General features: G+C 42.2%; 2 protein-coding genes across 25 annotated transcripts in view; both read left to right on the forward strand.

The window, feature by feature from the left end:
* The first annotated feature begins 15,199 nt into the window (after window positions 1-15,199).
* Window positions 15,200-23,922, forward strand: part of LOC140909632 (uncharacterized) — a 128,347-nt gene continuing 119,624 nt past the window's right edge. For 21 of the 24 annotated variants that reach the window (XR_012158303.1, XR_012158304.1, XR_012158300.1 and 18 more), the window contains exon 1: window positions 15,200-15,645. The gene's annotated coding sequence lies outside the window, so the exon portion shown is untranslated. Of the gene's footprint in view, window positions 15,658-16,613; window positions 16,709-23,922 lie in introns of all 24 variants that reach the window. The other 3 variants (XM_073339398.1, XM_073339399.1, XM_073339400.1) reach the window with 3 other exon arrangements.
* On the forward strand, window positions 20,088-21,766 carry LOC140908848 (uncharacterized). The gene is made up of 2 exons (XM_073336743.1): window positions 20,088-20,640; window positions 21,229-21,766. Exons 1-2 carry the CDS (start codon window positions 20,088-20,090, stop codon window positions 21,747-21,749), a joined length of 1,074 nt encoding a protein of 357 aa, XP_073192844.1. The 3' UTR covers window positions 21,750-21,766.

Below are 23,922 nucleotides of genomic sequence, written 5' to 3' on the forward strand. Positions count from 1 at the left end.
GAGGTTTTCAAAAGGAGGCTGGATAGCCATCTGTCTTGGATGGTTTAGCCACAATAAACCCTGCATCTTGGCAGGGGGTTAGACTAGATGACCCTTGCGGTCCCTTCTAACCCTATGATTCTAAGCTTGCATAGTCAGTCACTCTCTGAATAGCTATTACTCATGCGCTTTCATTTGGTGTACTGTAGAGCATGTTCAGATTGGTTCAGTGGGACAAATATTTTTCAATAAACAACCAGAAAGAGAAGAGTTTTATTATTAGCAAGTTTCCTATGTGAAAATACTTGTGACATGACAAACAGTGATCGAATACATCATCATAATATCTTGAGAATTTCTGTCTTCAGTAACAAGTTAAAATAGCTTTTTTGCAGATTGTTTCATAATGGATATAATAAGATAATTCTTCATATAATGATATAGATTAAAAATCTTAATCTGCAAATTTTTAGAGGGCCATAGAACTTGCCTGCAAAATGATATGTTATGAAAAGCGATACAGGGATACTGATGCAATCTGATAGCTCCCTTTGGAGTCCTCAGAAGTAAATTTAGTCTGTTAGAGCTTGTGCCAACAGATTTCTAGCACAGAGGATGTAACAGATCTCTTCACTTGGCAGTTGCTCTTCATCTACTGCAGCAGTTTTCAAACTATGATCCAGGGAGGACTGGTGACCAGAAGAGCACTTGATGGTCTGTGGAGATCCAGATGGTCACATGGTGCTGGCTCTCCTCTTTGTTACCAGCACCTCACTTGTATTAAAGTCAGCTAAAAATACATTAATACTTCCCTAATATTGCTTTTTCACTGGAGGAATTGCTGTAAGTTGCCACAGGGGTGTTATAAAATCATAATTCTCTATTCAGAATTGGACCAGGCCATGCACTGAATCGCCTGAGGCCAGCTTTCAGTACACTCCAGTTTCCTTCACACTGATCTACTTCTCTGCTGACTTTTGAGCTTTCATTAACTCCTGGAATTAATACAAATCCACATATTTGTAATACTAGAAAGCAGACCTAAACCTGGAGGATCCTTGGGTAGTGCGGGGTTCCTATACCACCCTCCTCTTGAATGCCAGGAATACCTAGGTTGAAAAGTAAGCTTGAAAGTTTGTCTCTCTCCCCAACAGAAGTTGGTCCTATAAAAGATAGTACCTCACCCACCTTGTCTAAGTTTTAAAGGGGCATTTCTGAGGCTTCCCAGCAATCTCCGGCTGCTGTAATTGTCCCTTAGAGCTGTTGGCCACTGGTACAAGTCAGAGTATATTTCAGGAATCCAAGAATCAGAATGCAGAATGCAGAATGCAGAATGTCTAGTCACTGAAGAAAATGTACTGTTTGTTATGACTTTCTGCTCACAACCTATAGCTCTATTTTCTGTTTCTTCTCTGGGGTCCCTCTTTCCAGTCTGCATTACTGCCAGATGCAGTTTGCATTTGGAGCTATGAAAAGCCAAATGCAAGAATATATCTTTGTGGTGTTCAGGTGAATATATGGACTGCTCCCCAGTCCAGTGAAAAACATTTCAGATCTTCTGGCCCACATCAGGCTTCCTCTGTGAAAATTTCTTCTGCTAAACAAAGAGATCCTGAGCTATATTTGCTCACTTTCCTAGTCTTATTTTCTCCTTGGACATTCTCAAGTCTCCAACTCTGCATTTTCCTGCATTGGATATTTATGTATTTATTTCTCAGTTCAATATTGACTCCTTTTGAATCTGTGCTGGTCTGGGAATTGCATCACCCACTGCATCACCTTTCAAGCTTAATTTTCCCCTTGCTACAGTTTAATATCTTCAGCTGACAGGCGGTGAGTTGCAAATTTTTTCCTGTGATTGTTTTCTCATATGTTTTTACAAGGAAAAGACGCTTCTTTGAGCAAATTTTCATTTTCTGCATAAGTTCACGAGACTTCCAAATTAATCCATCTATTTAATCAAAGTGAAGGATAAAACCATACAAGATTTTATTTAACATGGAGCAATTCATCTACAATCCCCAGAAAATTTGTGTTTCTAGGATTGACAAGATTCTTAACTCAGCAACCTGAACTAAATCCTGGGATAATTCTAAAAGGGGAATAAGGGCTAAATTAGACAGTGTAATTTGAAATCCTGCTTTCCATATTATAATCAGATTAGAGCTAAAGTACTTTTTTTTCTCATTTTACTGGAAACACAGGATACACTTATACAAGGTTCATGGTTAGCGGCATTTTGATTCGGATTATTGTGCAGTGTCAGTAAGTAAAATTGAATGTAACCTAATGTGGGTATCTGGAGAGCCAGTTGATTCCCTGTTTCAGCATTATTACTACTTTACTAACAAGGAGCCTCCCTTCAGAAGATTCAGAGGTTACATTTTGTTTGGATAAGCACCCAAAAGTTTCCAAACTTTATCAAAATGAACAGAACTCCAAAAGCTGGGCTGGAAACCTCATGGGAATATATTTTCTTGTAAGATTTCTGGTCCTTCCTATTTATGAACAGGTAAGAATCAGGAAGTACAGAACTATGCCAAGTACATATGATCTTGATTCAGATCTCCCAATCTGAACCACAGATCTGTATCTAAATTCATAGCTTGAACATATCCCCATAATGGATTTAGTTCAAACACCAAATCTAAATTATACCCCTTCTGTCCCTTAATTTAAAAAGATTTGGAATCAGATCCAGATTTCAAATCACCAAATTTAGATAATTTAGATCAAGAGTCTTGTTTTGTATTATAGAAATAAGACATTCCAATCTTGGTTCAGTCTTCTCTGTAATGCAAAATCAAAAAATATTTGGGGGAACATTACAGTATACAAACTTTTCTGAACCTTAGAAAAGATTCAGTGGAGTGTAACTCATATTTTAGATGAAGGTTTGAATCCGTTCTGATTTTATCCAATGGTTCCCTAACTGGTACTAGCTGTTTACTTAATCTATTTTTCATCATCTTTTAATAACTTTGCCTCTAATGTAGTCTATAGTGAAGAAGCCCTAGTGGAACTATTCAGAGTGAAGAATCTGATTCATCATAACTGAAAACTGTGAGCAATTATCTGCTTTGCCAAGAAAATTAGTCATAACAGAGCTGGCCTCTCGTGCACTTGGAAGACAGTATCAGAATGAGAGGATGAGAATCCATCTACTTAGCTGGTTGGCTTTGACAGTGCATCACCCCATTATATGTGGAAGATCCTGGGGGGAATAGATTCACAAGATGTGGGTAGGTTGCTTATCTATGATTGCTTGCCAAAGCCAGCAATATAGGCACCTCTACTCTTTATCTGTTTGTCTTATAGATTGTTAATTCTTCAGGGATCATGTCTCCTTTTATGTTTGGAAAGTGTCTAGCAAGTTGTGTGAGCTACTGAAAATTCACAAATAGCCATTGTTATTATTTAACAGGATGGAATATTTTTTCAAATTGTGTTTGGGAATGTCAGAGTGCTGGTCAACTGAAATATGCTCAGGTTTGATCTCTGAACCAGGAACCATCACTTTGAATTAAGCACCTTACCAATTATCACCAGGTTTGAACCATCCCTTTAGGGAAAGGTAATTGAGAACTGGGTGGCTGAGTAACTTTGATAGAACCTGCATAATGTAGGATTTTCAACATCTTCCCATTAGATATCCCACCCCAAATGCTATGGTGATGTAATGAATTGTATAATGGACAATTTTTTTTGTTGAATGATGGATGTGATGCAGCTGCTTTCCATGCTGATAATATTAGATCTAACAACTATTTTCAGTTATGGATGGGCAATTGGGTGGAGTTTCAGATTTTGAGAACCTCTTGACCTGTCTAACTCACAGAGTTCAAAAAAATAAAAAAAGACGCTTTCTGTAGCAAGTGGGGAGAAGTGGAGGGCCACTGCGGGATAGCTTGCACAGTGTGTGAACCATCTATGATCTACGAGCATGTACACTGCAAGAACTATAGCTGTAGTGAAGCTCTTAGAGCATGCAAGATGTGTGGCCATACTTTTACCTCTTATAGCACGCATCCTTCTCCTCCACCTCCATTGCTTTTTGGTGGAGTGGACCCCTGGCGGCACCTCACTTCTACTCCCTGAGACACAAACTTAATAGCATCCAATTTCACCACCTCGTTTCAAAAGCCCAATGTCAGTGAGTTTGAAGCTAGGCAAAACTAGTCCACATTCCTACTTTTTATACTGAGGTGAGCTACTCTGGTGTGTAGGTTGGTGATGATCACTTTTGAGTAGTTCCATTCATTTGTTATGGGATGGGTATATCCGAGTCTCATAAGCCATCTGGGTCCTCCTGTTTGGTTTTGTTCAGTATGTACGTGGAACCTCACAAAGAGCTGATAAGGCAGGGGAGTTATCACTACTATCATGATCTGTGATATTACCATGATCTGTGATGCTGATGTTACCTAGCATCAAATATCATCACCCTTTCTGATCATAGAGATTCCAATCTACTGTTGTCTTGTTGCCTGATTCAGATTGTATCATGGTGTGAGACTGCTGTTTGTGGCTCAGCCTGGATAAGATGGAGGACTTTCAACAATCACCAAATAGTGAGATTTGCTATTCTCTCAATACAAGTCCAAATTTATCCTCCCGCCACGTTCACCACCAGCAGGGAATGAGGACAATTCTACTCACTGTTACTACCCTGTCATCTATTCTACACTCTGTATCACAGGAGGGACAAGGAGGAGGTGTTTGGCTCCAGAAATTGAGCGCTGGCAGAGAAGGAGATGATAACTGTAGGAGGAGGATGTCGGCACTGGGGAAAGGGGGAAGGCCAGAGGGAAAGGGAGGGACGTTGCTGCAAATGAGAACACAGGTATCTAAAATGGCCTCTGCTTGTGGCAGCAGCCATATTACGCACTTGACATTTGTACAGCTGTTGGGGATTTTTTTTGCATTTGTATGAATATAAATAAAAATGAAATGCCATGATTCGTATCTGAAAAGCTAAGTCACTTCTCAAAACACATTTCTACTGCTAAGTCCTTGTTAACCCACAAACTTGCAGAGAAGTAACTAAATCAATTTTAATCCACACCTTTTGTTATTTGGGTGCAAGTTTGTGTAGACAAGGACTTAGCCCTAAAGCTTTCTGTGTTAGTCCTCCAAAACACTGGAGATGTAATAAGAAGACCGGAGGTAAAATAACAAACCAAAATAGAAAAACACTGACAGCATGAAGCCTTGACCTTCTAGCTAAGAGGTATTTATTATGTATGTATATGATTGTGATGTGTGTTTAGATTTATGTTTGGACGGCACTGTTACTTCTAATGTTAGATTGCAAACTTGATGGGACATTTCTTTTTGCCTTTATTAAAGTGCCAAGCACAAATTTGTACTCTTAATAAATAACATTTAATAACCTGAAATGAAGGTTCATCCCATGCATCTGTATTCACATTATTTTTGCACTTTTTCAGTTTATCTAATTATGAACAACCAATATTTGATTAATCACTTCTGAGCTGAAAAAGGTAGAGCACCTGGAATTTTCTTTGGGGTTTTTTGGTCTTCAGACAGACAAAGACAAGCCACAACAAAAAGAACATAAGAAGTAACTCCCAGTATTTTACACCCATGTGTATTAACTACATAGAATTACTTCCCTGGGCAAGTTAAAACAGAAAATGCCCTGTTTTTTCAACACATTTATTTTTACAATTGTCTTAAACTGACCTTTCAACATATCTTCCATGTTCATCTTTTGAGAATAACTCCTTCCTTCCCCTAAAACTAGGCCCAAAGTCCTGCTCCTGCAAACTTTTACTCGCACAAGTAATTCCATTGATGTCACTGAGACTAGGGAGTAAGAACTGTTTGCCTGAGTAAGGGTTTATAGGGTAAGGCCCCAAATAAGCGCCTGGCTCTACAAGGTAGTGAGCTCCTCCCTGTGGGACTGAGTATCTTCATTTTCCAATGATATCTACAACCTTGCAGCATTGTGCTCTAAAACAGCTCCATTCTAATGCATGCTTGGCTGATGCAGACACCTCCCCACCCTTAAACATAGGGGACATACCTGGTAAGGACATGGCTGAGTATGCTATGTTCTGCTGATTGCTGTCAGGCAGAATAGTGCCTAGGGAGCCATTACAAGTGTGTGAACCTTAGAGAACCTCTGAGGTTTCTCTAAGTTGAGCCAGGGACTGACCTGTCCAGATATTTCAAGGGATCAGAATGGGAAAGATGTTAAAAACCTCCTTTTTCCATCCCCCAACCCCCCAGATACACGGATCTGCCTGACTAACTTCCACTAAGATACTCCTGAATGACATCAGAGTAACTGAGAAGGGAGTCAGGTCTGATTTCTGTTACAGAAGTGCAGTTCATTATGCAGTCAGAGATGATTTTTGCTCATTGATATGATGGATTTTTCTCTGGTTAAATTATAGTTTATATATTGTGTTAATAAAAGAGGGCAAGATACAACACTGCCTCTTTCCCCATCATCAAATTGCTAACATACTGGTGAGCTGCCTGAAAGGAGCATGGCAGATTTGGTTGCAGTCTGTATAATAAAAGCTTTAATGTTTAAGAGGACATTGTTAAGATAAAGAACATATATCTACAACAATTTCCCATGAAACCTGTGACACGTTGGGTCACAAAAACCCCCTTGGGGCTGCCACCTGATGTGCTGGGACTACCTCTGAGGCCGTTTTTCCTGGCAGCTTGGGACTTCAGTACCTTGCCTGGTTGTACCAGACATGATAGCCTGCTACAAACACAGACCCACGTCTGAACCATGTCCCCCAAAAGCTGCAGGCTTAACTGAAAACAGCTTAAGAAGTGCTCCTGACTCCAACACCCAGATACCCAGTTCCCAATGGGATCCAAACCGCAAATAAATCTGTTTTACTCTGTATAAAGCTTATACAGGGTAAACTCATAAATTGTTCATCCTCTGTAACACTGATGAAGAGATATGCACAGTTGTTTGCTCCCCCAAGAATTAATACTTGCTCTGGGTTAATTAATAAGTAAAAAGTGATTTTATTAAATATAAAAAGTAGGATTTAAGTGGTTCCAAGTAAGGACAGACAGAACAAAGCAAATTACCAAACAAAATTAAACAAAAACACGCAAGTCTAAGCCTACTACAGTAAGAAACTAAATGCAGGTAAGTCTCATCCTCAGAGATGTTCTAATAAGCTTCTTTTACAGACTAGACTTCCTCCTAGTTTGGGTCCAGCAATCACTTACACCCCTGTAGTTACTGTCCTTTGTTCCAGTTTCTTTCAGGCATCTCTTTGGGGTGGAGAGGCTATCTCTTGAGCCATCTGAAGACAAAATGGAGGGGTTTCCAGGGGCTTATATAATCTTTCTCTTGTGGGTGAAAACCCCTCTCTCCCCCTGTGTAGAATTACAGCTACAAGATGGAGTTTTGGAGTCACATGGGCAAGTCACATGTCCATGCATGACTCAGTTCTCTACAGGCTGATGCCATTACCCACATGTTAGTTTGAACGTTTCCAGGAAAGCTCAGATGTGGATTGGCGACTTTCAATGTTCATTGGGAGTACTCCTAATTACTTGAATAACCCCTTCACACTATGTTGACAAAATCTGTTTTATGTGCTTCCTACAGCAAACACTTGAAATACAAGCATAGAGCCAACACTCATAACTTCAGATATAAAAATGATACATGCATACGAATAGGATGAAAACATTCAGTAGAACATAACTTTTTCAAAGATATGTTACATGGCATATGTAGCATAAAACATTCCAGTTATGTCATATTTACATTTATAAGCATATTTCTATAAAGCATTAAGGGGTGTAACATCACATAGCCCATTCAACTTCTAGAAGTTAGAATAAGTTTAAAATGTATCTAACTTTATTTTAATTTCATTTCACGTACCGATTATGGTTGTAGGTCTGGAAATCTGGAGATTTTATGTTTATGAGCTAGTGCCCAAATATACATATTTGAGGAATATGCATTACACCATTGTGTGACAGTCTATACCATTATGTTCACCACTTTTACAAGACTATGATAAATTTTGTACAAAGTATGCCTTGTGAGGTAGTATCTGAAAACTCATAATCTGGTGAACATGATTGTCGTGGTAAAATATGTGTGGCAACATTGTATGCAAAGTTACAAGATTCTGCTGTATAACATTTCTGTAACATGTTCCAAAGTTAGAAAGACAGGCCCAAACCAGTTTTTCAGAGACAAAGACATACTGGTGCCCCAGACAGGTACAACAACGTCAAGTGGACTATCACTTAGTTAAGCGACCATTGTCTGGCAGGGGGAAGGCAAGAACAATAAATTTGCATTTCATCACATGGATAGTTCAAATCTCATGTCCACAAGAGACTATTTGTCACCATGACTCAGCAAGAATGTTTCTAGCACAAGAAATTGAATTATAAAGAGGGAAGAAAAATGCTTAACCTCACTCTCCTCCTTCATCTCTGCTCATGACATCAACGACTGTTAAATAACTGAACTGGGGGGAGGAGGGATGGAGGGGAGTCCTAGCTGAAAGAAAACTCAGCCAGCAGACTGCAAAGCATTTGGTGAGAAAGATATTTGCTTTTAAGTTCACTTAGGGTTCACCTATGGTTCCAAGGTATGACCTCTGCCCACGAGGGACACAACATCGCATCCTATCCCATAAGACCAAAGCCTATCACCAAAATCCCAGGTCTTTTACCTCTGGGAACTGTTCATTTTATCCTTTTAACTGCACTGGAAACTAGTTGTGATGAATTAACACAACCAAGTTCCTGAGTTAAGTACTAAGCACATTCCTTCTTAACCTACTGTGGCTTGAAGGTGCTGCGAGGAAGGTGAATAGCTCCCTGGTCCTCTGCCTATTGGCTTATGGGAGAAAAAAATCCCTTCTGAACCCCAAATGGGCGATCAGCTAGACCCACAGTGTTCATCAGGCCAGGTTCCCATTACTAGTTCAGGGTGGGTAGGGTGGGGCTGCTGGAATGGAGCTGAAAGAGGCTCCCCATAGCTCCTATTCCAGGTTAAATCCTTGGCCAGCTTCCCTCCCCACAGCTAGCAAATGGATGCCAAAGATTCCAAGGGGGTGGAAGAGCTATCTGGTGTCCCTCAGCCGGTGTCTCCCACCCTTGCTTCTGGGATTGTCCCCTTTCACCACTAGCCTCATCAAGTTCCCCACCTGTTGAGGCAGGTGGGTGCCATTTTGTCATATAACTGGACAAGAGCTGTGTAGCTGCATAGCAGCTTGAATGAATTTGAGAGTTGCTCATTATATCAATAAAGTGTTTTCTTGCCAGCCTTATTGAAAGGAATGTAAGTGGTACTCAAATTACAAAAATAATACATTTCTGCCTCTTGATTCTATTGGCTGGGGGAAGAAAATTATGAATTACAGTTGAAGTTGAGAGCAAATCAAATCAGGCATGTGCACTTCAATTGTGTCTGTTAAAGAATGTTAAACACTGGTGTAAGGCAATTGAGGCACCATCTGTTTTTTTCTCACACAAGGCATTGTTTCATGGGGCACGAGTGCAGACTTGTAACAGGAAAAATATTGTTTTCTAAATAATACAAGGTACTTTTGAAATCCCACTACCCCTCATCTACATCTTTAGGCATCTAAATGCATTTAAAAATCTGGCTCCTAATGAGAGCTGGTGTTAACAGTGTTTCAATGGGAGCTGGTGTTTCAATGGTGTTTCAATGGTGTTTCAATGGTGAAATGGTGTTTCAATGGGAGCTGGTGTTAACTCTTTTGGGCTCCTTTTCAAATCCCAGCTGTAAAAGTGAGAAAATAAAAAATAATAATTAAAAAAAATCTAGGTTTTCATAATACATTAACTCTGCAATGTTACACAGTGCTGGGTATTTAACTGTGTAACCTTAGTGATATGTTACTGTATGTTTTAAAATTGGGGGGAATAAGATTTGAGGAGTTTATGAACTTTACATGAACATAAATGTTTCAACAGAGGATTGGTTTCTGACTTGAAATGTGTCTACAGTGGCTGTTTTCTTACATTTAAAACATCCTAGTTATATATCTACTATCACATAAACGTAGGCCTTCCTGGTGCATGTTGTTGCTTATGGGTGGACCCATGCAGCCACTCGGATCCCCATGTAATTGGTGTCTGTGCAGCAGTCCCCATTATGCAACAACTTACAGCATCCGGGCCATAAGCCTCAATTGTGCTTTTAAGGCACAGCTCATGTTTGGGGCAGCGCAAAGCTGCACCCTGCATAGGGATTCCGTTAGATCCATTACACAAATAAATCTGAGTGACTGCAAAAGTTTCAGATAACAGTAAGTCTAAAGTTGGCAGGTGCCATGCTGGACATACGTTCAAATGTAAAACCTCTATTATAATTAGGAGAGTTTTACTTCAGGATCGGATTGAGCCAGTAATAGTGAATACATAGTAAAAGAAATTCTCTTGTGGCTCACTTGAGACTTTCAAAAGCTCCTAAGTGACTTAGAAGCACAAATTCCATTGAAATGAAAATCACTTCAGTGCTTTTGAAAATACTACCCCATCAATGCTTGCATGATTTAAGCTTTTTTTTTTTTTTTTAAAAGAGTTGTTTACTTGTAAAGAAAACCCTACCAATATGAATCAATGCAGTGCTGCCTTCTAGTGTCTGCAGGCAGAAAAAACTGAAGCAACAGCTCTCTCACAGCTGTGAACAACCCCCAATCATCTCAGATGAGTGTTGACTCTGGAGCCTAATGACAACGTAAAGTTTTAAATGTTGTTAATTATTTCACTGTTAATCATTTTAACAAACATCCAGCTGTTCTAAGAGTTTGAGAACAAAAACAGCATCATTTTTTTCCTAACCTGACCCACTGGTCTTACTACATGGTCATTATCTTCTACTGTTATTTTGGGGCAGTAGTTCTGGCAATATTTGAAGTATATGTTTTATTTTTGCAGTATTAAAATTACCTTTGCAATATTCTGCTTTGTATTTTTATTTCATTTATATTTAAGTTAGAAAAAATGAATAAACAGTTTAGAAAAATAGGCCAATTTTCACTGAACAAAATATGGTATTACAGATTTGAAGGTGCCAACAAAACTAAAATCAATTTCCTTTGCTGCTAGCTGAAAATGTGTGACCTTGCAAAAAAGACTGGTTATGTTAACGATGGCTCAGCATATTTTACAAGCTAAAATTTAACTTTCACATTCTTGGCAAAAAACAGAAGTGTCAGTAATTTATGTCTGTTAAATCTGCATGAAACATCACATTCAGTATGACCATTTGGAAAAGTATCCATTCTCTAAAATGGAATAGATCACGTACTCGAGAGTGTCTTGGCAGAAGATGTTGTACTAGGACTATATGTCCTAGTTCAGTGAAAAGGTCTCAATTCAGCAAGTTGTCTACAGAGCTATACAAACAAACTCAATTATCCTCCACCATTTACACCTACAAATGTTATTTTTGATGTTCTCTTTCTCTGGTGACCTTAACAACAATGGCATTTTTTTTTTAGTGATCTACAAACACACCAGCCTCAGCTTCGCCACTGCATAGTTTACAACTACAGCTACCTGAAATTTGGCTTTGCAGGAGTCAGAACAGGCATTTTCTCTGCTCAGACACAACTGTGGGCTTGCACTCCTGAGTTTCCATTTGAATCTAACTAAATAAAACCCAGTTTCACATCCAGTCATTGGCAACCATGACTATTGTATAAATTAGATGTAAAATCATAAATTTGGCCATATTCACTTAAAATTGGGCCCACTAGTTACCAAAAATTGAGCTCAGGTTAACTGGTAAATTTCTTTATCCTTAATTAATCTTTTTGATTAACATGGACTTAGTTTTTTATTTGTAACAGACCCCCAAAACAAAATATTTGACTTGATTTAGCATTCTCTAAAACATCTCAGTAAGCATTCTTCTTAATAGGCTGATTTATTTATATTTTAAATTATTAAAAAACCTATGTGACACTCCAAGTAGCGCCTTGGAATCCCCATATTCACCACTGACATATGATTATGAAATGTTTTGTACAATGCATGCCTTCTGAGGTATCATTTTAAAAGTCTTGATCTGCTGAATCTTAATATTTTGTTGAACTGTATGTATTATCATTAGTGAAGTTATGAAGTATTTCCATATGTATTACTGAAATATGTTCTGAGGTTGGGAATGCCCACAGCTAGCCTTTCAGTAGCAACAAAGAAGCAACTATCACTGGCCAGACAAGCATTGATGGCCCATCAAGAAGAATTCACTATTCCAAAGACTCCTCAGAGAAGGCACATATGTAATGAGAGCTGCCTACCTCCATGTCACAACAAGGATCTTTCTAGCAACTGGAAGAAAGTATAAAAGAGGGACAGTGACATCATCACTTGACCCCTCTCCTCTCCATCTCAACACTAGAAGATCACCTGGAAGACAAAGATTTTGAACTGGAGAGATTGGTGTCAGGCTGGGAAGGGAATCCAGATGCTGTGTTGAGAACTGTGAGCTGCCTGTAACGTCTATTAGGATGAGAGACTGCTTGATTCAAATCTTGCTTAGTCTCTACAATTTAGATTGAGAATTTATTTTTGTTTCTTATGTAATCAATCTCTTATAATCACAAAAAATCCTGTCTTTCCATAGTAAATAAATCTGTTTTTATATGTTACCTAAAAACAGGGTGTTTTTGGTTGAAGTGCTTGGGGAATCTCAGCTCAGATTACAAAGGCTGGTGTATGTCCACTTTTCTTTCACAAAGTGGCAAACTAATTAATGAGCTTGCACTGTCCAAAGGAGTCTTGAGCAATGTAAGACGGTATATTTCTGGGGTGCAAGGCTGGTGGTTGGGGTGATTGGCTGGTGCTTTTCTCTGTGTGATTCATGAGTGGCTCAGGGAGTATTCATGCAACATAGCTGGGTATGGGAATCTACATGCTGATGGCTGAATGATCACAATGCCTGGAAAGGTTTTGCTGCTTGTCACTGGCATAGCATTGTGTGAGTCAGCCCAAGCTGGAAAGTTAAGGGAGCACAGCAGTTCCACAGTTCCAAGTTGTACCCTGAGGAATCCCATCACAATCTATCCAAGATGCCCTAACACATAATTAATTACAATGAAATCATCACAGCAGCATTAAACTAATCATTTCAGCAGGAACTCAGCCAGCCAGCCACCTACAGAAATTCCTCATCCCTTCATCATTATAGGAAGCATACCTCTGACAGTTATATCCTGCAGACATTAAAGGCTATTAATTCTGTTCTGAACACATTACATCGCACATGTTATTTGTGGGTTGGCAGATGGAAAAATATATAAACAAAAATGGAACTCTGTATGATTTTTTGCTGACCTGATGAAGGCCAGTAACAAAATCAACCATAAATATGGTTCACATGATCTAGGAAAAAGGGTGGCATAAATAAAAAGCACAAATCTTTCATCAATCTGTTAATGAAAAAAAGGACAGATGTATGGGAGTTTTGCCTGGGTAAGAAGTACAGGATTAGACCCCAAGTATTGCCAATATCAATGAATATACACCAAAAGTAAAACATTCAGGAGGCTCATAGCCTACACCAACTTCACTGCCTTTTGCAGTCACTATCAATCATAAATGGAGCAGTAACAGTGTTAGTTTAACACTAGCATGGTAAAATAGGTAATTGTTGCAGATTAAAATGCCATGTGAAATGAAAGTGCCATCAAGATGCTTTCTAGTTGCTTGGCATGTGTCCCATATAATGACTGTATTTCTTTGATTACAAAATGTAACCGTTTACCACAAACTAAACAAAAAAACCCACAAAAAGACAATAACAACAGCCTGTGTGAGTGATAGTATCATTAACTGTTATTCCCTGCTGGAACTGGCAGGTGAAACCTAGAAACATGATTGCTTGTTCAAGTAAGATTTATATTTCTTTTACCCTTTTCCTTATTTAATTGTACTTTATTTTTAGCTATCTTAAAACTATCAGCCTTGTCATTTAAAATAATGATTTTTCTTTATTTAAAATAATTTGTTGACAATCGCTGTTATTCAATCCACATCAGTTAAGTATTCTTAGAATACAAACCGTTCTATTCTCAAATAGTTTACATGGTGTGTGAGAGTGATTTTCATATAAACTAAAAGAAAAATTGATGGCATGTATCTTTTTCATTAAACTTACACAAAAGGCAGCAACATTTCTAGATGTTTCCATTTGAGGCCCCATCCTGCAATGGGATTCATATGGGCAGACTCCTGCACTTGAGTGGATCCTCCACCCATACGGTTCCACTTTAGAACTGACTTCTTCACAATCACTTTTTTGCCTAACACAGGAATTCTTAATTTAAAGCACCATGGATGAAGCAGTTATGACTTGTAATACTGTAATTTACATTTCAATAAATTAGAGTGGCATTTTACACACTAACTGGCTTTTCTCTAATCAACGCATGTTGTGCCTAATTCTGCATCCTTAAGCACCCATCTGAACTTAATAGGTGTTTCTAGTACATAAGAAATGTAGGATCAAATCTTCTGTAATTTGTGTAACAAACTTAAGTTTCCCCCACACATACCCCAGTTCTCAAATAATAACAGAGCTGTAATGAGGTTTCGGTACTACATTTTCATTCTCTTTACTTCCGTGTATTTCAGCACATTTACTTGTATACTGTGATAACTGAAACTAAACTACAATTGCCAAAATAAAATAATAACTGTAACAATAAGTTAATGCAACAATGAAGTTTATATTTCATCAAATACAAGAAAGAACATGCAAAATAATGTTTCTCACATGCACTGGAGCTCCTCCTTGCAAATATTTAGTATTTTGTAATATTTGTTTGTACATGATGCTAATTATGTAAGTTATTCCATCTGTGCATTATAGGTGAGTTATGGGGTACTGAAGGAGGGCAGGAATCATAACTGAATTTCCTGACTTTGTGTTTGCAAAATCTCAAGGCTAAGATTGTTATTAACATTGTTTTTTGCCTTTGATTTACTTTAAAGAAAAGCAGAGGTTGGTGTATTATTTGGACTGTCAATAAAAACACAGTCAAATAAATACACGTTTGAATCCACTTTTGTATGCTGTTTTACCCACTATGTACAGCACTGTGCCCTGAACAGAAGGGAGGAGAATCCCCCCAACTGGAGGAGTACCATTTTCAGTCAGGGGGTGGAGGGTTTTGCTGGGTGTGGCTCTGTGAGGGATACAGGGAAGTTCCCCGCAGAGCTCGCCACAGCCTGAGGCAGCAGCAACCCCTGTTCCCCACAGGAGGCTGGAGGGAGAGGCGCGCAGGAGGAACCCGCCAACTCCGCTCCGCTCCGCTCCGCTCCGGCGCACGCCGCAAACGCTGCGCCCTGGTGGGTCGGAGGGCGCGTGCAGAGCCGCTCCCTGCTCCGCGCGCCGGCTGCCGGGGGATCGGAGTCCCGTCCCCGGCTCTCGTGTGGTTAGCAGGGGCCGCGCCCCCAGCTCAGTAGCCGGCGGCGGAGGTTCAGCCCGCGCACAAGCTGGGAGTCTCCGACGGCCGCAGGAAAAAGCCCAGGACACGGTAGAGGAGGGAGGCACAGAGCCAGGTCAGCGTAGGCGCTTCAAGGGCGTGTTCGTGTGGACGCGCGCCGTGTGTTGAAGTCCGGGCGTGGATTGGGTGTCCGCATGGCGGGGTACGTGCGCAGGTGTGTGCGCGTGCATCTGTGTGGGTGTGTGAACGTACCTGTGCTGGCCACACGTGCATTCATGTGTCTGTGGTGTGAACGCGTGTGGAGTGTGTGTCTGTGTGGTCCTGTATAAATATGCGTGGTTATTTTAAAAATTAGTAACTTTATGAAAGGTAGCTGTAATCACTTGTGTTTAAATTATGTATCTAACCAACCTTTGTTTAAAAATATTTCTATTGGGTCGATTTACCTGCAGACTAACCCAGGCTTGATGTTATCAGAGAATGAACTGTGTTCTGATAATTTTTGAGCAAAAGAGAAATTAAAGTATAACCTGCATGAATTTTTTTAAAAAATTAAACACATTTCATCTGTATCTTTTCCAAACATATAAGATAAAAAAAATCTAAATAATGCAGTTGTGACTAGAATTCTTGGATGAGAAACACATGCAAAATATTCTTCTTATTATAATATTTTGGATGTTCACAGATCATTTTCAGATACATCTTTCTTTCTATACCAATTGAGAGATTTTTTCTCCTCCCGCCTTTTGTGTGTGTAGTTCTTTCTGTGGCTACCATCGTGCCAAAAAATTGTTTACCAAGCCCGCAACTGAGACAGTTGTGTTTATTCTAGGAGTTTGCATAGATCTCTGGTATCCTTACACTACTGTGGAGGGGAGATGGGACAATCAGCAGCTGAATAGTTTAGTGGTAAGCATAGAGACTTCTGGATGTGAGGGTGCTGTGAATAACCACTCCAGCTGTGCTGTACAATTAGTCTTAATGACAGAGAATACACTATGACCGCTCTTTGTAGCAGGAGTAGCAATGTTGGTGAGAAGAATCCACAGTGTTTTTTCAGATTCCCATATAACAGTGTGTTAAAGAATGAGAATGCTTTTATCTTCTTGATGGCGGCTTTCCTCTTGCCAATCCTGGCTTGATCTTTGTATGTGCCTTATCATGAAGGTGACACCCACTAGGAGGAATAGGGGACAGAACTGCCTTCAGAATTCCCCACAAGCGCTGCTCCTACTCATCACTTGATTATTGGCATATGTAGGGTGAGTAGTGCCATAAGTGATACTGTGTCCATTTTTCTCCCCAGCAGCAATATCTCTAGTCTTAAATAACTCCTATGTTCAGTACTACTAAAATCTGTAAAGTCACTGCAGTCATATTAGCTGCCAAAACCGAAAGCAAATATGAATGCTGCTTTCAAAGTATATGTGATACTTTAGGGAGACACTACCAGCACTTCATTATTTTAGTTTAACCACAAATCTAGGAGCAACATTTTGTATTCTAAAACACAGCCCCACTAGTGTGCCTTACCTGTGACCTGAAGGGAATAACTCTAGAAATGAGGGTGTATTACAGTCTCCATAACCAGTCAAATGCTGGTGTCTTGGATGAAACTGTCAACAAGGGCCAGAATCTGGGCTCAATCCTGCAAAAGAAACTCCTTCCTGAAAATGTCTAGAAGACTCCTAAGCAGATAAAAGGATACTGAAACTAAATGAGTAGGGTTAATACAAAGAAAAGCAATAAGCAGTAATCTATAGCAATAAGATATTCCAAGGATACTTACAAAAAAGGGGGGGAAAGGTGGGAAAAAAGTTTGAAAGAAATATTGTTAAAAATACTGGCTCTGTTGTCCGAATTAAAATGATATGATAATGTTTTAAGATGGCAAAGGGGAGAGGGTTTTAAAAAATCCATATTTGAGGACCTGACCTTGAGTTCAGTAACTGTTTTGTCTGAGTAATGAGGGCAGCACTGGACACTGAAAGGGAGAGTAAAGAACTAAAATAAAGCAATCAAATTCTTTAAAGAATCTTTTGTCTTCTTAAAAGGTTATTGTTGTCAGGGGTGATAAATCCAACATGTAACCGGTCCTAAAACCTCAAGAATTCACTTATTTAAGCCTTTATATACCCTTTTATTTTTTTAACAACAATAAATAATGATATTTTAGATCATTGAAACAGCTTAATTTTAAAACAAAACAAAATATTTCTCCACCCTGGCTGGAGTGAGCATGCTTAGTTGTTGCATGGAGAATAATCACCTTATGTTCGTCTGTGCTGAACCCTCCATCCAATGAAAGAGGGTGCTGATGGCCAGTTGCTGTGATACATGGCAGAGAGTCAGAAAAGCGAAGAGAGGTAATATTTGGTTTACACATCCAATTCCTTCAATCATGGGCAACCCAAACATGACAGGAACTGTGCACTGCCATTTGGTTCTGAGTGTTGGCATCCCTGTGTAAGTATAACTTGCTTTGCTGCCCTGGAAGTCCTGAGAGAGAGGCAGGAACTATCTTTGCTTCTTGGTGCAGTCTGATATTAGTCCATCATTCTTCTGGCTGAGCAGAATTAGTCAGGACCATCGCTGGATCCTGTCAGCCTATTCTCCCATTGAGTAAGACAAGACTCCTTCCCCTTCCTCGCTCATCACTTCGACTAGGGAGAAAAGAAGTGGCTTCTGAGACTGAAGCGATTTCTCCTGCTCAGTGCAGAGCATACTGCTGCTGGACCATTATTTTACAATTTTCTTCCATGTTTATTATGAGCTGAGAGAGAACTCAATTATATTTTTACGTGTTTGCGAACATCCTTGGGAACAAACTGGGACATTTTCCACAAGCAGATCAAAAGGTAAATGGGTTTTTTGAGTGGTCTTCAGTCAAAACTCACCTATCTTTGTTTTCTGATATATTTCCTGTGCACCTTATCTTTTGAATGTTCAGATAGCTTAACTGACCTGACTAGTTTTCAATGCAAAACCTGCTCCCCTGAGAGCTTTATTTTTAATTTGTTCATATCAGGATAGCTGTAATTTAATTAAAAGTCTCCCTGAAATAAACTCACGCTTTCATTACAGAAATGTTGCACTCAAATTATTTTAAAATAAAACTGAGACGATCAGGAACATCTTTTAATACCGGTGCTATGCCTGTCAGTTATGAGATTGTGCAGAACTAACCCTCCTTATCCTTGGGATGGCTAATGGGAAAAATAAATCTAAACAGAGGGATGTTTCTAAATCCTGTACTTTGTCACTTCCTTATTGCTTTTGAATGTCTCAATACCTGTCTCACTTATGCCTTCGGAGTCAGGGACAGCAGAATCACTGGAGGATATGTGTGGATCCTTAGGACTAACGTTGAATTTAGGATGTGTGCCACTAATACTGAGCTCACGAAGCACCATCTAAGCCAGAGGTGGGCAAACTACAGCCCACGGGCCACATCCGGCCTGCGGGACCATCCTGCCTGGACCCTGAGCTCCTGGCTGAGGAGGCTAGCCCCCGGCCCATCCCCTGCTGTCCCCCTCCCCTGCAGCCACGCTGCCACGTGTGCAGCACTCTGGGTGGCGGGGCTGCGCGCTCCTGTGGGGCAGTGCGGCGGCATGGCTGGCTCCGGCCGGGTGGGTGGCTGCCAAACATGCTGCTCTGAGTGGCATGGTAAGGGGGTTGGGGGGGTTGGATAAGGGGCAGTGGGTCCCGGGAGGCAGTCAGGGGACAGGGGGCGGTTGGATGGGGCGGAGGTTCGGGGGGGGGCAGTCGGGGACGGGGAACGGTGGGGGGTTGGATAGGGGGTGGGGTCCTGGGGGGAAGTTAGGGATGGGGGTGTGGATAGGGGTCGGGACAGGGAGCAGGTAGGTTGGATGGGGGTGGGGTCCCTGGGGGGGTGGTTAGGGGCAGGGGGTCTTGGGAGGAGGAGGTCAGGGGACAAGGAGCCAGGGGGGTTGGATGGGTCAGTGGTTTTGAGGGGGGCAGTCAGGGGGCGGGAAGTAGGAGGGGCAGATAGGAGACAAGGGGCCAGGCTGTTTGGGGAGGTACAGCCCTCCCCACCCAGCCCTCCATACAGTTTTGCAACCCCCATGTGGCCCTCGGGCCAAAAAGTTTGCCCACCCCTGATTTATGCACGTTTGAGAGTAGAATTTGGCTTTACATCATGTGACGACTGACAGCTTATGTTTTATAAACTTCTTCATAGATAGACTGAGTGCTAAAGTTACTGACAAAGGGATCCCTTGTCTTGTAATCTTAGCTCTGGTCTACACTAGGACTTTAGGTCGAATTTAGCAGCGTTAAATCGATGTAAACCTGCACCCGTCCATACTATGAAGCCCTTTATTTCGACTTAAAGGGCTCTTAAAATCGATTTCCTTACTCCACCCCCTGACAAGTGGATTAGTGCTTAAATCGGCCTTGCCGGCTCGAATTTGGGGTACTGTGGACACAATTCGACGGTATTGGCCTCCGGGAGCTATCCCAGAGTGCTCCATTATGACCACTCTGGACAGCACTCTCAACTCAGATGCACTGACCAGGTAGACAGGAAAAGAACCGCGAACTTTTGAATCTCATTTCCTGTTTGGCCAGCGTGGCAAGCTGCAGGTGACCATGCAGAGCTCATCAGCAGAGGTGACCATGATGGAGTCCCAGAATCGCAAAAGAGCTCCAGCATGGACTGAACGGGAGGTACGGGATCTGATCGCTGTATGGGGAGAGGAATCCGTGCTATCAGAACTCCGTTCCAGTTTTCGAAATGCCAAAACCTTTGTCAAAATCTCCCAGGGCATGAAGGACAGAGGCCATAACAGGGACTCGAAGCAGTGCCGCGTGAAACTTAAGGAGCTGAGGCAAGCCTACCAGAAAACCAGAGGGGCGAACGGCCGCTCCGGGTCAGAGCCCCAAACATGCCGCTTCTATGATGAGCTGCAAGCCATTTTAGGGGGTTCAGCCACCACTACCCCAGCCGTGTTGTTTGACTCCTTCAAAGGAGATGGAGGCAACACAGAAGCAGGTTTTGGGGACGAAGAAGAAGATGATGATGATGAGATTGTAGATAGCTCACAGCAAGCAAGCGGAGAAACCGGTTTTCCCGACAGCCAGGAACTGTTTCTCACCCTGGACCTGGAGCCAGTACCCACTGAACCCACCCAAGGCTGCCTCCTGGACCCGGTTGGCGGAGAAGGGACCTCCGGTGAGTGTACCTTTTAAAATACTATACATGGTTTAAAAGCAAGCATGTGAAAGGATTACTTTGCCCTGGCATTCACGGCTCTTCTGGATGTACTCCCAAAGCCTTTGCAAAAGGTTTCTGGGGAGGGCAGCCTTATTTCGTCCTTCATGGTAGGACACTTTACCACTCCAGGCCAGTAACACGTCCTCGGGAATCATTGTACAACAAAGCATTGCAGTGTATGTTTGCTGGCGTTCAAACAACATCCGTTCTTTATCTCTCTGTGTTATCCTCAGGAGAGTGAGATATCATTCATGGTCACCTGGTTGAAATAGAGTGTTTTTCTTCAGGGGACACTCAGAGGAGCCCGTTACTGCTGGGCTGTTTGTCTGTGACTAAACAAAAATGTTCCCCGCTGTTAGCCACGGGGAGGGGGGACGGTTGAGGGGGTAGCCACGCGGTGGGGGGAGGCAAAATGCGACCTTGTAACGAAAGCACATGTGCTATGTATGTAATGTTAACAGCAAGGTTTACCCTGAAAGAGTGTAGCCACTGTTTTATAAAATGTGTCTTTTTAAATACCGCTGTCCCTTTTTTTTTCTCCACCAGCTGCATGTGTTTCAATGATCACAGGATCTTCTCCTTCCCAGAGGCTAGTGAAGATTAGAAAGAAAAAAAAATGCACTCGAGATGACATGTTCTCCGAGTTCATGCTGTCCTCCCGCACTGACAGAGCACAGACGAATGCGTGGAGGCAAATAATGTCAGAGTGCAGGAAAGCACAAAATGACCAGGAGGAGAGGTGGCGGGCTGAAGAGAGTAAGTGGCGGACTGAAGACAGGGCTGAAGCTCAAATGTGGCGGCAGCGTGATGAGAGGAGGCAGGATTCAATGCTGAGGCTGCTGGAGGACCAAACCAGAATGCTCCAGTGTATGGTTGAGCTGCAGCAAAGGCAGCTGGAGCACAGACTGCCACTACAGCCCCTGTGTAACCAACCGCCCTCCTCCCCAAGTTCCATAGCCTCCACACCCAGACGCCCAAGAACGCGGTGGGGGGGCCACCGGCCAACCAGCCACACCGCCACAGAGGATTGCCCAAAAAAAAGAAGGCTGGCATTCAATAAATTTTAAAGTTGTAAACTTTTAAAGTGCTGTGTGGCATTTTCCTTCCCTCCTCCACCACCCCTCCTGGCTTACCTTGGTAGTCATCCCCCTATTTGTGTGATGAATGAATAAAGAATGCATGAATGTGAAGCAACAATAACTTTATTGCCTCTGCAAGCGGTGAGCGAAGGGAGGAGGGGAGGGTGGCTAGCTTACAGGGAAGTAGGGTGAACCAAGGGGTGGGGGGTTTCATCAAGGAGAAACAAACAGAACTTTCACACCGTAGCCTGGCCAGTCATGAAACTGGTTTTCAAAGCTTCTCTGATGCGTACCGCGCCCTCCTGTGCTCTTCTAACCGCCCTGATGTCTGGCTGCACGTAAGCAGCAGCCAGGCGATTTGCCTCAACCTCCCACCCCACCATAAACGTCTCCCCCTTACTCTCACAGATATTGTGGAGCACACAGCAAGCAGTAATACCAGTGGGAATATTGGTTTCGCTGAGGTCTAAGCGAGTCTGTAAACTGCGCCAACGCGTCTTTAAACGTCCAAATGCACATTCTACCACCATTCTGCACTTGCTCAGCCTGTAGGGAATAGCTCCTGACTACTGTCCAAGCTGCCTGTGTACGGCTTCATGAGCCATGGCATTAAGGGGTAGGCTGGGTCCCCAAGGATACATATAGGCATTTCAACATCCCCAACAGTTATTTTCTGGTCTGGGAATAAAGTCCCTTCCTGCAGCTTTTGAAACAGACCAGAGTTCCTGAAGATGCGAGCATCATGTATCTTTCACAGCCATCCCACGTTGATGTTGGTGAAACGTCCCTTGTGATCCACCAGAGCTTGCAGCACTATTGAAAAGTACCCTTTGCGGTTTATGTACTCGGCGGCTTGGTGCTCCGGTGCCAAGATAGGGATATGGGTTCCGTCTATGGCCCCGCCACAGTTAGGGAATCCCATTGCAGCAAAGCCATCCACTATGACCTGCACATTTCCCAGGGTCACTACCTTTGATATCAGCAGATCTTTGATTGCGTGGGCTACTTGCATCACAGCAGCCCCAACAGTAGATTTGCCCACTCCAAATTGATTCCCAACTGACCGGTAGCTGTCTGGCGTTGCAAGCTTCCACAGGGCTATTGCCACTCACTTCTCAACTGTGAGGGCTGCTCTCATCTTGGTATTCATGCGCTTCAGGGCAGGGGAAAGCAAGTAACAAAGTTCCATGAAAGTGCCCTTACGCATGCGAAAGTTTCACGGCCACTGGGAATCGTCCCAGACCTGCAACACTATGCGGTCCCACCAGTCTGTGCTTGTTTCCCGAGCCCAGAATCGGCGTTCCATAGCATGAACTTGCCCCATTAGCACCATGATGCATGCATTGGCAGGGCCCATGCTTTCAGAGAAATCTGTGTCCATGTCCTGATCACTCACATGACCGTGCTGACGTCGCCTCCTCGCCCAGTATCGCTTTGCCAGGTTCTGGTGCTGCATATACTGCTGGATAATGCATGTGGTGTTTAATGTGCTCCTAATTGCCAAAGTGAGCTGAGCGGCCTCCATGCTTGCCTTGGTATGGCGTCCGCACAGAAAAAAGGCGCGGAACGATTGTCTGCCGTTGCTCTGATGGAGGGAGGGGCGACTGACGACACGGCTTACAGGGTTGGCGTCAGGGAGCTAAAATCAACAAAGGGGGTGGCTTTACATCAAGGAGTATTTCAGGCAGGACTTCACAGAGGGTTCCAATAAGAAATGGTGCACCTAAGTTATTGTTCTTATTGGAACAAGGAGGTTAGTCTGGCCTGTGATTGATACATGGCTAGATTTACCTCGCTGTACCTTCTCTGTGAGTGACTGCAATGTGACCTAGAGGAATGGGTCCCCTAGACGGGGAAGGGGGGAAGCAAATGAGTACAAAACAAATCTGGTCTATTTCTTGTTTTGATCCACTCCATCTATCTTTTACATCTTTGGCTGGCAGCAGACGGTGCAGAAGGACTGCATGCCATCCACATCACATGGCTGCTCGGCAGAAGATGGTACAGTACGACTGCTAGCCATCCTCATCTCTTGCCTGCCCAGCAGAAGATGGTACAATACGACTGCTAGCCATCCTCATCTCTTGCCTTTCCGGCAGAAGATGGTACAGTACGACTGCTAGCAATCCGTATCGCCTGCCTGCTCACCATAAGACGGTTC

The sequence above is a fragment of the Lepidochelys kempii genome, chromosome 3 (genome assembly GCF_965140265.1).
Source record: "Lepidochelys kempii isolate rLepKem1 chromosome 3, rLepKem1.hap2, whole genome shotgun sequence".
NCBI lineage: Eukaryota > Metazoa > Chordata > Testudines > Cheloniidae > Lepidochelys > Lepidochelys kempii.